Source organism: Salmo trutta, unplaced genomic scaffold, assembly GCF_901001165.1.
Source record: "Salmo trutta unplaced genomic scaffold, fSalTru1.1, whole genome shotgun sequence".
Lineage (NCBI taxonomy): Eukaryota > Metazoa > Chordata > Actinopteri > Salmoniformes > Salmonidae > Salmo > Salmo trutta.
The window spans coordinates 3,021,829-3,035,261 of NW_021822941.1; the positions used below are offsets into that span (position 1 = coordinate 3,021,829).

General features: G+C 40.8%; 1 protein-coding gene across 1 annotated transcript; it reads left to right on the forward strand.

The window, feature by feature from the left end:
• The first annotated feature begins 8,422 nt into the window (after positions 1-8,422).
• LOC115187399 (uncharacterized) lies at positions 8,423-10,471 on the forward strand. Its single transcript, XM_029746487.1, has 5 exons — positions 8,423-8,459; positions 8,970-9,350; positions 9,598-9,747; positions 9,942-10,018; positions 10,341-10,471. Exons 1-5 carry the CDS (start codon positions 8,423-8,425, stop codon positions 10,422-10,424), a joined length of 729 nt encoding a protein of 242 aa, XP_029602347.1. The 3' UTR covers positions 10,425-10,471.
• Positions 10,472-13,433: the final 2,962 nt, after the last annotated feature.

The window sequence follows — 13,433 nt, forward strand, 5'->3', positions numbered from 1 at the left end:
ATTCTCATCGACGGGGCTGTAGTGGAGCAGGTTGAGAGCTTCAAATTCCTTGGTGTCCACATCAACAACAAACTAGAATGGTCCAAACACACCAAGACAGTCGTGAAGAGGGCACGACAAAGCCTATTCCCCCTTAGGAGATTGAAAAGAGTTGGCATGGGTCCTCAGATCCTCAAAAAGTTCTACTGCTGCACCATCGAGAGCATCCTGACTGGTTGCATCACTGCCTGGTATGGCAACTGCTCGTCCTTCGACCGCAAGGCACTACAGAGGGCAGTGCGTTTGGCCCAGTACATCACTGGGGCCAAGCTTCCTGCCATCCAGGAGCTCTATACCAGGCGGTGTCAGAGGAAGGCCCTAAAATGTTGAAAGACTACAGCCACCCTAGTCATAGACTGTTCTCTCTGCTACTGTATGGCAAGCGGTACCGGAGCGCCAAGTCTAGGTACAAAAGGCTTCTTAACAGCTTCTACCCCCAAACCATAAGATTCCTGAACATCTAATCGAACATCTAATCAAATGGCCACCCAGACTATTCGCATTGCCCCCCCCCCCCCCATTACGCTGCTGCTTCTCTCTGTTTATAATCTAAGCATAGTCACTTTACCTTTACCTACACATACATATTACCTCAATTACCTCGACTAACCGGTGCCCCCTCACATTGACTCAGTACTGGTACCCCCTGTATATAGCCTCGATAATGTTATTTTACTGCTGCTCTTTAATTATTTGTTATTTTTTTACTTAAACTTTTTTTTTTTAAACTGCATTGTTGATTATGGGCTTACAAGTTATCATTTTACTGTTGTATTTGGCACACGTAACTGTTGGGGTAGGTTCCTTGTTCCTTGTCAATCATTGGCTTATTGGTGAAATCAGCAGTCAGACAATATCTTCTTTAAGTAAATCAATTAAACCTTTATTAATGCAATTGCAGACAGAAGTTAACAATGGAAACACATCATGTATGTTTCAGAGTAAGTTCTGCATCCCACCTACAGACACAGCTGATTATATACATGTGATCACTACCTGGTGGTCTGATCACCTACGTCAATGTATGTGTGTATCAATAAGCTGAGGTTACCTTATAAAGTAACCCAGTACAGTAGCTTCTCTGAATTCATTAGCATTGTCCACTGTCACACAAGATCAACATGTCAAAACCAGACAGTGGTTACTTCTCTTTATCTAGTTTCAGTCTGACTCAGACCCAGCCTGCAGCTCACTCTCACAGCAGCCAGGGCTTAACCACAAACACTAATATAGATGCTACTGCAACGTATAGTGGCAGAGTTTTAGACACATAGCAACAGTATCTATTATAGGGCCTGCAGCAAAACATATGAATCTTAAAGTCAAATCAAATCAAATCAAATTTATTTATATAGCCCTTCGTACATCAGCTGAAATCTCAAAGTGCTGTACAGAAACCCAGCCTAAAACCCCAAACAGCAAGCAATGCATGTGAAAGAAGCACGGTGGCTGGGAAAAACTCCCTAGGAAAAACTCCTGAGAAAGGCCAAAAACCTAGGAAGAAACCTAGAGAGGAACCAGGCTATGAGGGGTGGCCAGTCCTCTTCTGGCTGTGCCGGGTGGATATTATAACAGAACATGGTCAAGATGTTAAAATGTTCGTAAATGACCAGCATGGTCAAATAATAATAATCATAGTAATTGTCGAGGGTGCAACAAGCACGTCCGGTGAACAGGTCAGGGTTCCGTAGCCGCAGGCAGAACAGTTGAAACTGGAGCAGCAGCATGGCCAGGTGGACTGGGGACAGCAAGGAGTCATCATGCCAGGTAGTCCTAGGGCTCAGGTCCTCCGAGAGAAAGAAAGAAAGAGAGAATTAGAGAGAGCATATTTACATTCACACAGGACACCGGATAAGACAAGAGAATACTCCAGATGTAACAGACTGACCCTAGCCCCCCGACACATAAACTACTGCAGCATAAATACTGGAGGCTGAGACAGGAGGGATCAGAAGACACTGTGGCCCCATCCGATGATACCCCCGGACAGGGCCAAACAGGCAGGATATAACCCCACCCACTTTGCCAAAGCACAGCCCCCACACCACTAGAGGGATATCTACAACCACCAACTTACCGTCCGAAGACAAGGCCGAGTATAGCCCACAAAGATGTCCGCCACGGCACAACCCAAGGGGGGGGCGCCAACCCAGACAGGAAGACCACGTCAGTGGCTCAACCTACTCAAGTGACGCACCCCTCCAATGGACGGCATGGAAGAACACCAGTAAGTCAGTGACTCAGCCCCTGTAAAAGGGTTAGAGGCAGAGAATCCCAGTGGGAAGAGGGGAACCGACAAGGCAGAGACAGCAAGGGCGGTTCGTTGCTCCAGCCTTTCCGTTCACCTTCACACTCCTGGGCCAGACTATACTTAATCATAGGACCTACTGAAGAGATAAGTCTTCAGTAAAGACTTAAAGGTTGAGACTGAGTCTGCGTCTCTCACATGGGTAGGCAGACCATTCCATAAAAATGGAGCTCTATAGGAGAAAGCCCTACCTCCAGCCGTTTGCTTAGAAATTCTAGGGACAATTAGGAGGCCTGCGTCTTGTGACCGTAGCGTACGTGTAGGTATGTACGGCAGGACCAAATCGGAAAGATAGGTAGGAGCAAGCCCATGTAATGCTTTGTAGGTTAGCAGTAAAACCTTGAAATCAGCCCTTGCCTTAACAGGAAGCCAGTGTAGGGAGGCTAGCACTGGAGTAATATGATCAAATTTTTTGGTTCTAGTCAGGATTCTAGCAGCCGTATTTAGCACTAACTGAAGTTTGTTTAGTGCTTTATCCGGGTAGCCGGAAAGTAGAGCATTGCAGTAGTCGAGCCTAGAAGTAACAAAAGCATGGATTAATTTTTCTGCGTCATTTTTGGACAGAAAGTTTCTGATTTTTGCAATGTTACGTAGATGGAAAAAAGCTGTCCTTGAAGCAGTCTTGATATGTTCTTCAAAAGAGAGATCAGGGTCCAGAGTAACGCCGAGGTCCTTCACAGTTTTATTTGAGACGACTGTACAACCATCCAGATTAATTGTCAGATTCAACAGAAGATCTCTTTGTTTCTTGGGACCTAGGACAAGCATCTCTGTTTTGTCCGAGTTTAAAAGTAGAAAATTTGCAGCCATCCACTTCCTTATGTCTGAAACACAGGCTTCTAGCGAGGGCAATTTTGGGGCTTCACCATGTTTCATTGAAATGTACAGCTGTGTGTCGTCCGCATAGCAGTGAAATTTAACATTATGTTTTCGAATGACATCCCCAAGAGGTAAAATATATAGTGAAAACAATAGTGGTCCTAGAACGGAACCTTGAGGAACACCGAAATTTACAATTGATTTGTCAGAGGACGAACCATTCACAGAGACAAACTGATATCTTTCCGACAGATAAGATCTAAACCAGGCCAGAACTTGTCCATGTAGACCAATTTGGGTTTCCAATCTCTCCAAAAGAATGTGGTGATCGATGGTATCAAAAGCGGCACTAAGATCTAGGAGCATGAGGACAGATGCAGAGCCTCGGTCTGACGTCATTAAAAGGTCATTTACCACCTTCACAAGTGCAGTCTCAGTGCTATGATGGGGTCTAAAACCAGACTGAAGCGTTTCGTATACATTGTTTGTCTTCAGGAAGGCAGTGAGTTGCTGCGCAACAACTTTTTCTAAAATTTTTGAGAGGAATGGAAGATTCGATATAGGCCGATAGTTTTTTATAATTTCTGGGTCAAGATTCGGCTTTTTCAAGAGAGGCTTTATTACTGCCACTTTTAGTGAGCTTGGTACACATCCGGTGGATAGAGAGCCGTTTATTATGTTCAACATAGGAGGGCCAAGCACAGGAAGCAGCTCTTTCAGTAGTTTAGTTGGAATAGGGTCCAGTATGCAGCTTGAGGGTTTGGAGGCCATGATTATTTTCATCATTGTGTCAAGAGATATAGTACTAAAACACTTTAGTATCTCCCTTGAGCCAAGGTCCTGGCAGAGTTGTGCAGACTCTGGACAATGAAGCCCTGGAGGAATACCCAGATTTAAAGAGGAGTCCGTAATTTGCTTTCTAATGATCATGATCTTTTCCTCAAAAAAGTTCATAAATGTATTACTGCTGAAGTGAAAGCCATCCTCCATTTGCGAATGCTGCTTTTTAGTTAGCTTTGCGACAGTGTCAAAAAGAAATTTCGGAAATTTCGGAAGTCCCCTTAATACATAATGGGGAGGGTCTCTGAGACCCTCCTCCTACATGACGAATACAATTTGATTTGATTTGAACGATGAGCTATCGTGCAGCTATGAGGACCAGTAAAACTAATTCTAAAGGCTACTTACACAAGAGAGTGATGAGAGAAACACACAGCCTGTCCATCTGGTGGTCTGATGGTCTGATGGTGACTGTCGGAGAGTAGCTGGGTCTTTGAGTAACAAGGTCTCTGCTGCATATTTCCGTGTTCAAGACTAGATGTACTTTACCATGAAAGGACATACGAGCAGCGATTGGTTCGATCGAGTGGAAAGTTTTCAGCTTGTGGTCCTTTTCTCTGAAACCCATGTTGTGACATGAAGGAGGATTGTCTAGCATCGAGGTAAACAGGTTTGGAAAATATTCAGCTTCTTTTCTGTGGTCGTTGTAGATAGCAACACCTAAATAGCAGCACCTGGTCAAGTCAACCTGCTGCAACATCATCAAACACAACATGAAGAACCAAATACTAATGTTGATGTAACTGTTGACCCATGAAAGAGAAGACACTTCTGACAGAGACCTATCATGAGACAGAGACTTAAGGTTGGCATCTATAGCTGTAGCTTGCCAGTATTAATGTTTGATTTACCAAATTATGAACATCCAGTAATCATAACATTTAAATCTCACTATGATCTGTGTCCTTAAATGTAGTATTTATCCACAAAACATCTTGGCCTCACCAGTCTTGGACACCCTGAATTGAAGGCAGCCAGAAACTACAACCAGAAACTACAATAACCATGATCCCCTGGATAGGATGTGATGGTACAGCCAAGCCAATTGTAGTTATTTATCTTTGTGGATGTATTCTGTATTTCAGGATTAGTAGGACAACAAATAGGACATAGAAAAAGTGAGAAACGCACTCAGTGTGAAACGTGAGTTCATCATCAGGAGAATAGCAGCACCACGGCAACACCAACAGGAAGTAAGTGGGGGTTTCCTGTGTAGTGAGTGTGTTTTCTGAGACAATCATGACTAGCTCTTATATGAGTACTGTAATGCCAACATCATAATATCAGACTTATCAACATTAGTAGTGGTCAATGTATGTATATGTTTATATATATGTGGGTATATGGGGGTGTGTCCATATGATTGTATATCATGCATAGTCCTTTTGTTGCTACTCTGATACTGTTACTGACAGACCCAGCTACTCTAATACTGTTACTGACAGACCCAGCTATTCTGATACTGTTACTGACAGACCCAGCTACTCTGATACTGTTACTGACAGACCCAGCTACTCTGATACTGTTACTGACAGACCCAGCTACTCTGATACTGTTACTGACAGACCCAGCTACTCTGCCACTGCTCCTCAGACCTGAAACCCAGGCCCCCCTTAACCCCTCCCCTACAGAGCAGCAGCATTAGCTGAGTAAACCACAACCACACACATAGGACTATATATGATGTAAAATAATATGGACACACCCCCATATACCCACATATATGTAAACATAAACATACATTGACCAATACTAATGTTGATAATTATGATACTATGATGTTGGTATTACAGTACTCATATAAGAGTTAGTCACTGATTGGCTGAGAAGACACACTCAGTACACAGGAAACCCACACTGACTTCCTGTTGTTGTTGCCATGGTGCTGTCATTCAGCCTGAGGAAGAGAGAACAAACATTGTTATTACAAGTTAATTTGTCACATATATCTCTCCCCTTCACACATATTGACCAGAGTGTGGATGTTAACTGATTGGCCGCTGTTCATTGATAAACACAGAGATCATACATCAGATGGTATAAAAAGTACTGTTTAACACTGGGTTTATAGCACATCCTCCAATGCATCTAGGGTATTGTAGTTTACTATTATCACCACCATAGTTTCGTGTTCCAAATACAATGGTCCATCATGAAAAATATCACAATCTCTATTGATTAATTAAAAGTAATTTTTAAAACTCGCTCGTTAGAGCCACGAATGCTAATTGGCTGAAAGCTGTGCTATATACTGCATATATGAGCCAATATACCATAGGTACGATGCAAAACAACTTGTTTACTGTTCTAATTACATTGGTAACCTGTTTATAACAGCAGTAAGGAACCTTGGGGGGTTGTGGTATATTACCAATACATCACAGCTAATGGCTGTAACCAGGACGTAGTGTTGAGTTATCAGAGTGTTATGGTCTAATACTTAGTGTTTAGTCTCCATGTTATCAGAGTGTTATGGTCTAATACTTAGTGTTTAGTCTCCATGTTATCAGAGTGTTATGGTTTAATACTTAGTGTTTAGTCTCCATGTTATCAGAGTGTTATGGTCTAATACTTAGTGTTTAGTCTCCATGTTATCAGAGTGTTATGGTCTAATACTTAGTGTTTAGCCTCCATGTTATCAGAGTGTTATGGTCTAATACTTAGTGTTTAGTCTCCATGTTATCAGAGTGTTATGGTTTAATACTTAGTGTTTAGTCTCCATGTTATCAGAGTGTTATGGTCTAATACTTAGTGTTTAGTCTCCATGTTATCAGAGTGTTATGGTCTAATACTTAGTGTTTAGTCTCCATGTTATCAGAGTGTTATGGTCTAATACTTAGTGTTTAGTCTCCATGTTATCAGAGTGTTATGGTCTAATACTTAGTGTTTAGTCTCCATGTTATCAGAGTGTTATGGTCTAATACTTAGTGTTTAGTCTCCATGTTATCAGAGTGTTATGGTCTAATACTTAGTGTTTAGTCTCCATGTTATCAGAGTGTTATGGTCTAATACTTAGTGTTTAGTCTCCATGTTATCAGAGTGTTATGGTTTAATACTTAGTGTTTAGTCTCCATGTTATCAGAGTGTTATGGTCTAATACTTAGTGTTTAGTCTCCATGTTATCAGAGTGTTATGGTCTAATACTTAGTGTTTAGTCTCCATGTTATCAGAGTGTTATGGTCTAATACTTAGTGTTTAGTCTCCATGTTATCAGAGTGTTATGGTCTAATACTTAGTGTTTAGTCTCCATGTTATCAGAGTGTTATGGTTTAATACTTAGTGTTTAGTCTCCATGTTATCAGAGTGTTATGGTTTAATACTTAGTGTTTAGTCTCCATGTTATCAGAGTGTTATGGTCTAATACTTAGTGTTTAGTCTCCATGTTATCAGAGTGTTATGGTCTAATACTTAGTGTTTAGTCTCCATGTTATCAGAGTGTTATGGTCTAATACTTAGTGTTTAGTCTCCATGTTATCAGAGTGTTATGGTTTAATACTTAGTGTTTAGTCTCCATGTTATCAGAGTGTTATGGTCTAATACTTAGTGTTTAGTCTCCATGTTATCAGAGTGTTATGGTTTAATACTTAGTGTTTAGTCTCCATGTTATCAGAGTGTTATGGTTTAATACTTAGTGTTTAGTCTCCATGTTATCAGAGTGTTATGGTCTAATACTTAGTGTTTAGTCTCCATGTTATCAGAGTGTTATGGTCTAATACTTAGTGTTTAGTCTCCATGTTACCTGAAATAGGTCAAACAAGAGGTCATAAATGAGGTCTACTGCCTTACTACAGATATAAAGGTCTACTTTAGGTCTAACATTAGGCCTGACTACAGATATAAGCACTACCTGATGTATAGCATTAGGCCTACTGCCTGACTACAGGTATTAGACCTACTTTGGGTCTAACATTAGACCTACATCCTGACAACAGGTATAAAGGATTATATATCTATTTTAAGCCTCTGAATAAATGTATTTTCTGGTTTAATGGTTAACTCAGTCATCAAAATGTTTCTTTGTTTCTTCATTGAGTGTCTATAGGTCTCTTAAGGTGTTGCTATTTAAGGTGAACACCTCAAAGAAGCTGAATATTTTCCATTGACGTCACGTTGGTTTGACACCTGTTTACCTCGATGCTAGATCCTCCTCTTCCTGTCACAACATGGGTTTCAGAGAAAAGGACCACGAGCTGAAAACTTTCCACTCGATCGAACCAATCGCTGCTCGTATGTCCTTTCATGGTAAAGTACATCTAGTCATGAACACGGAAATACGCAGCAAAGACCTTGTTACTCAAAGACCCAGCTACTCTCTTACAGTCACCATCAGACCATCAGACCTCCCGATTTGTAAGTCGCTCTGGATAAGAGCGTCTGCTAAATGACTTAAATAAATAAATAAAATCAGACCACCAGATGGACAGGCTGTGTGTCTCTCTGATTGCATTCTTATGTGAGTAACTTTTTTTACTGGGCCTTTTAGCTGGATGATAGATGATTTCTTTATGTGGTTTTATTATTTACCAGATTTGTTATCTTATTATTGTGATATTGTGATGACTGTGGTAAAGACATGACGAGAAGTTTATGATGTCAAAGTGACATTCTGTGATTCATCCTAACACTGTTCCTCTGTTACCTGTAGGTGCTATTTCCTCCAGTCAGTTCATCCTAACACTGTTCCTCTGTTACCTGTAGGTGCTGTTTCCTCCAGTCAGTTCATCCTAACACTGTTCCTCTGTTACCTGTAGGTGCTATTTCCTCCAGTCAGTTCATCCTAACACTGTTCCTCTGCTACCTGTAGGTGCTGTTTCCTCCAGTCAGTTCATCCTAACACTGTTCCTCTGCTACCTGTAGGTGCTGTTTCCTCCAGTCAGTTCATCCTAACACTGTTCCTCTGTTACCTGTAGGTGCTGTTTCCTCCAGTCAGTTCATCCTAACACTGTTCCTCTGCTACCTGTAGGTGCTGTTTCCTCCAGTCAGGATGGGATCTCTGCAACAGAGGTGGAGCTGAGAGTCAGACCAGGAGACAACATCACTCTCTACTGTGACTGTAACATAACTACTGGAGTATACACTGTGTGGTATAGGAACTGTTCTCACAAGTACCAGCCTCCTCTAGTTTTTTCAACTAAGTTTTTAAGTTCCATCTCTCTACCTGGATATAATGTGGTGTGGAACCCCTCTAACAACTCCTATGATCTACTGATTGAGAACATCACTGAATCTGATCTGGGACTCTACTACTGTGGGACTATGGAGACTAACATGGTTGGAGAAGGAAAACTAATTAAACAGAAAGAGTTGTACCACTATGGAAACATCACCACTAGGATTTCACTTGGTAAGAACAGTTATTATTCTGTCTTTATCTTCCTGCTGTATCTTTGGTATTGGTTTCTTTGAACGAGAGTTACGCTAAAGAAAATGTATCTTATTTTGAATCAACCATCTGAGACTAATCTAAACTCATAAAATGTCTCCTCAAATTCATGTTTAAACAACCAAGAGTCATGATTAACAATATATTTTTGAGAAGGTCTTGATTTGTTTCTGAGTGTAGTTCTGTTTATGTTTAATGTTTTGTCCAGAAACCAGTCCTCCTGAGTCCTCCTCCTCCTCCCCTCCTCCTGTAGACTGTGGTCTGTGTTGGATGTTGCTGTTCAGTCTGTGTCCTGTGTCTGCTCTCCTCTCCTCTCTCCTCTCCTCCGCCTGTGTCTACTCCTTCTGCAGAACAACAGGTAAACTTACTCTCTCACTCTCTCTGTCAGGATTCACTTATCACTCATTCATGTTTTAAGTCTGGGTACCTACGTTTTTAACCTTTTTTAAAGCATTTTGACCACAATAAGTAAACATCTACTAACGTTTAACTGATATGTCCTAGTTTAACCTGAAACTTGTTGTTTTAATGGTGATAACTCTTCCTCTGCAGCTCCAGCTGAGACTCAGGTTCCTCTGAACAGAACCACCACCAGGGGAAGTGACAGCAGAGAGCAGACTACAGTCGAAGTGGGTGTTGTAGTTTTATTATGGGTAGCCATCTTGATTTGTAGTCCATGTATTAGGTAACCCTGCCCTTTTCAAAGAGTTTTTTTCATGCCAATTATAGTCATTAATAACAGTAGATATATATTATATCAAAACATGTTGTAAAATATTAATTTTCACATATCACTAATATTAAAATATAACATATTAGCTCTCACTCTCTGTCTTTCTCTTGGCCTCTTTCTCTGTCTCTCTCTCTTTCTCTTTCTCTCTGTCTCTGTCTCTGTCTCTGTCTTGGTTTCTTTCTCTGTCTGTCTCTCTCTCATCGTTGGATATCCGTCAGGAACAGAGGAGACCAAAGAAGAAGAAGAGAGTCCAGAACTCTGACTTCAGTACCTACTCAGCCATCAATACCAGCAGAGTGTGAGACCTATACCATCCATCAATACCAGCAGAGTGAGACCTATACCATCCATCAATACCAGCAGAGTGAGACCTATACCATCCATCAATACCAGCAGACTGAGACCTATACCAGCCATCAATACCAGCAGAGTGAAACCTATACCATCCATCAATACCAGCAGAGTGTGAGACCTATACCATCCATCAATACCAACAGAGTGAGACCTATACCATCCATCAATACCAGCAGAGTGAGACCTATACCATCCATCAATACCAGCAGACTGAGACCTATACCATCCATCAATACCAGCAGAGTGAGACCTAAACCAGCCATCAATACCAGCAGAGTGAGACCTATACCAGCCATCAATACCAGCAGTGTGACCAATACCAGCCGTCAATACCAGCAGACTGAGACCTGTACTAGCCATCAATACCAGCAGAGTGAGACCTATACCATCCATCAATTCCAGCAGAGTGAGACCTATACCATCCATCAATACCAGCAGAGTGAGACCTATACCATCCATCAATACCAGCAGAGTGTGAGACCTATACCATCCACCAATACCAGCAGAGTGTGAGACCTATACCATCCATCAATACCAGCAGAGTGTGACCTATACCATCCATCAATACCAGCAGAGTGAGACCTATACCATCCATCAATACCAGCAGAGTGAGACCTATACCATCCATCAATACCAGCAGAGTGAGACCTATACCATCCATCAATATCAGCAGAGTGTGACCTATACCATCCATCAATACCAGCAGAGTGTGACCTATACCATCCATCAATACCAGCAGAGTGAGACCTATACCATCCATCAATATCAGCAGAGTGAGACCTATACCAACATTGCTGGGAGGACAAGGTGTAACAACAGTAATTTTGATATTTTTTTTTTATTTACTTAATTTTTAGGGGAAAATGTTGTGCTTTTTAAAAACCCTCTCATACAAATTGTTTATGTTTAACTTTTTTCTGTAGCCTTTTCATAATAATAACAATAATGATTTCGAAAATGTTGTTAAGCTCAGGGAATAATGGTTAAATATCTATTGTTATTGTTTTAGTTTGTAATTCTAGGTGTTAAAGTTCATTGCTTTCCATTTGTAAGTGTATTGATGTGTGTTAATGAGTCTGAATAAATATTGATTCAGATTAATTACATTTTATTTCATTATTTATTTGTCTCCCCTTAACTTCTCTTAGAGCACGAGGTCATTATATTTGGTTTGACGAACGCTCCAGGAAACCAATCAGAGCTATCTGAGGGTGTGGCTTAGATTTGAAGGGGTGACTTAGAAATAAAGAGGGTGTGGCTTTAGAGATAAAGAGGGTGTGGCTTTAGAGGATGACAGAGATGCATATACAGAGCATGGAGGCTAAGGGGTGTGATTTATATGTTAAGGGGTGTGGTTTATATGTTAAGGGGTGTGATTTATATGTTAAGGGGTGTGGTTTATATGTTAAGGGGTGTGGTTTATATGTTAAGGGGTGTGGTTTATATGTTAAGGGGTGTGGTTTATATGTTAAGGGGTGTGATTTATATGTTAAGGGGTGTGGTTTATATGTTAAGGTGTGTGATTTATATGTTAAGGGGTGTGGTTTATATGTTAAGGGGTGTGATTTATATGTTAAGGGGTGTGGTTTATATGTTAAGGGGTGTGATTTATATCACCTCCCTTAACATGTAAAGAACCACAGTAGTTTCTATGGTTTCATCAACATGAAGCCCAGAAATCTATAACCCTGTTACTGGAGGCTACCATCCGGTAGGTTTTCACTACAAACCTCATCTAGCACAATGGAAAAGGATTCTAATAATCAGCTGGTTGATAAGCTGAATCAGGTTAGTTACAACTGGGGTTGGAGCGAAAACCTACTGGAGGGTAGCTCTCAATGAACAGGGTTGGAGGGCCCTGACTCAGCCTATGGTTGAACATTTTAAACGTTTTCAATGTTTCTCAGTAAAAGATTTCAGAGCAACAACATTCTAAACAGAGTTACATAGTGAAATCAGGTTAATTATACCACATCAATAGAGTTACATATTGAAATCAGGTTAATTATACCACATTATCAATATAGTTACATATTGAAATCAGGTTAATTGTACCACATTATCAATAGAGTTACATAGTGAAATCAGGTTAATTATACCACATTATCAATAGAGTTACATAGTGAAATCAGGTTAATTATACCACAGAACATTATAATCTCTGAAAAACAATTTTATTCCAAAAATATATTTATTACAGGTATATTCACCAACTATAAATCAGACATTAACATTAGCTCAATACAACATAGTAAATGCATACCAATAAAATGTAGACATTTTGAAATGGTAAATACAAATTACATTGTAAAAGAAAATACAAAAAAGTTGATGCTGATCTAATTGGACACGTAGAAGAGAAGTTCATTACAGACAAGGAGAATGACTGGTCTCTGATAGAGAAGTTCAATTCACTACAGACAAGGAGAATGACTGGTCTCTGATAGAGAAGTTCAATTCACTACAGACAAGGAGAATGACTGGTCTCTGATAGAGAAGTTCAATTCACTACAGACAAGAAGAATGACTGGTCTCTGCTTCTTTTCTGGACTTCCCTCCTCTCCTTATGAACTCCTGGTTTTAACACAACATGTTTAACTGTTGCCACATCCCTCTACTGGATGAAAAGTTAAGTTAACACAAACTGATATGAGTATCCCAATGTCCTGATCCACCTTGTGTTGTCCCAACCCAGAAGGCAGCAGGGTTGAGGAACAGAAAACAAGTTCTGGAGACCACCACCAGGACCCAGATCAGACCACAGTCAGGAAGGCAGCAGGAATGAGGAGCAGAAACAGAGTTCTGGAGATCACAACCAGGACACAGATCAGACCACAGTCAGGAAGGCAGCAGGAATGAGGAGCAGAAACAGAGTTCTGGAGGGAACCAGAAAAACATGGCTCCTTTCAGACCTGGAGACTTCTCTCCCCTTAACCCCCCCCTGAAGCCCAGGCCTC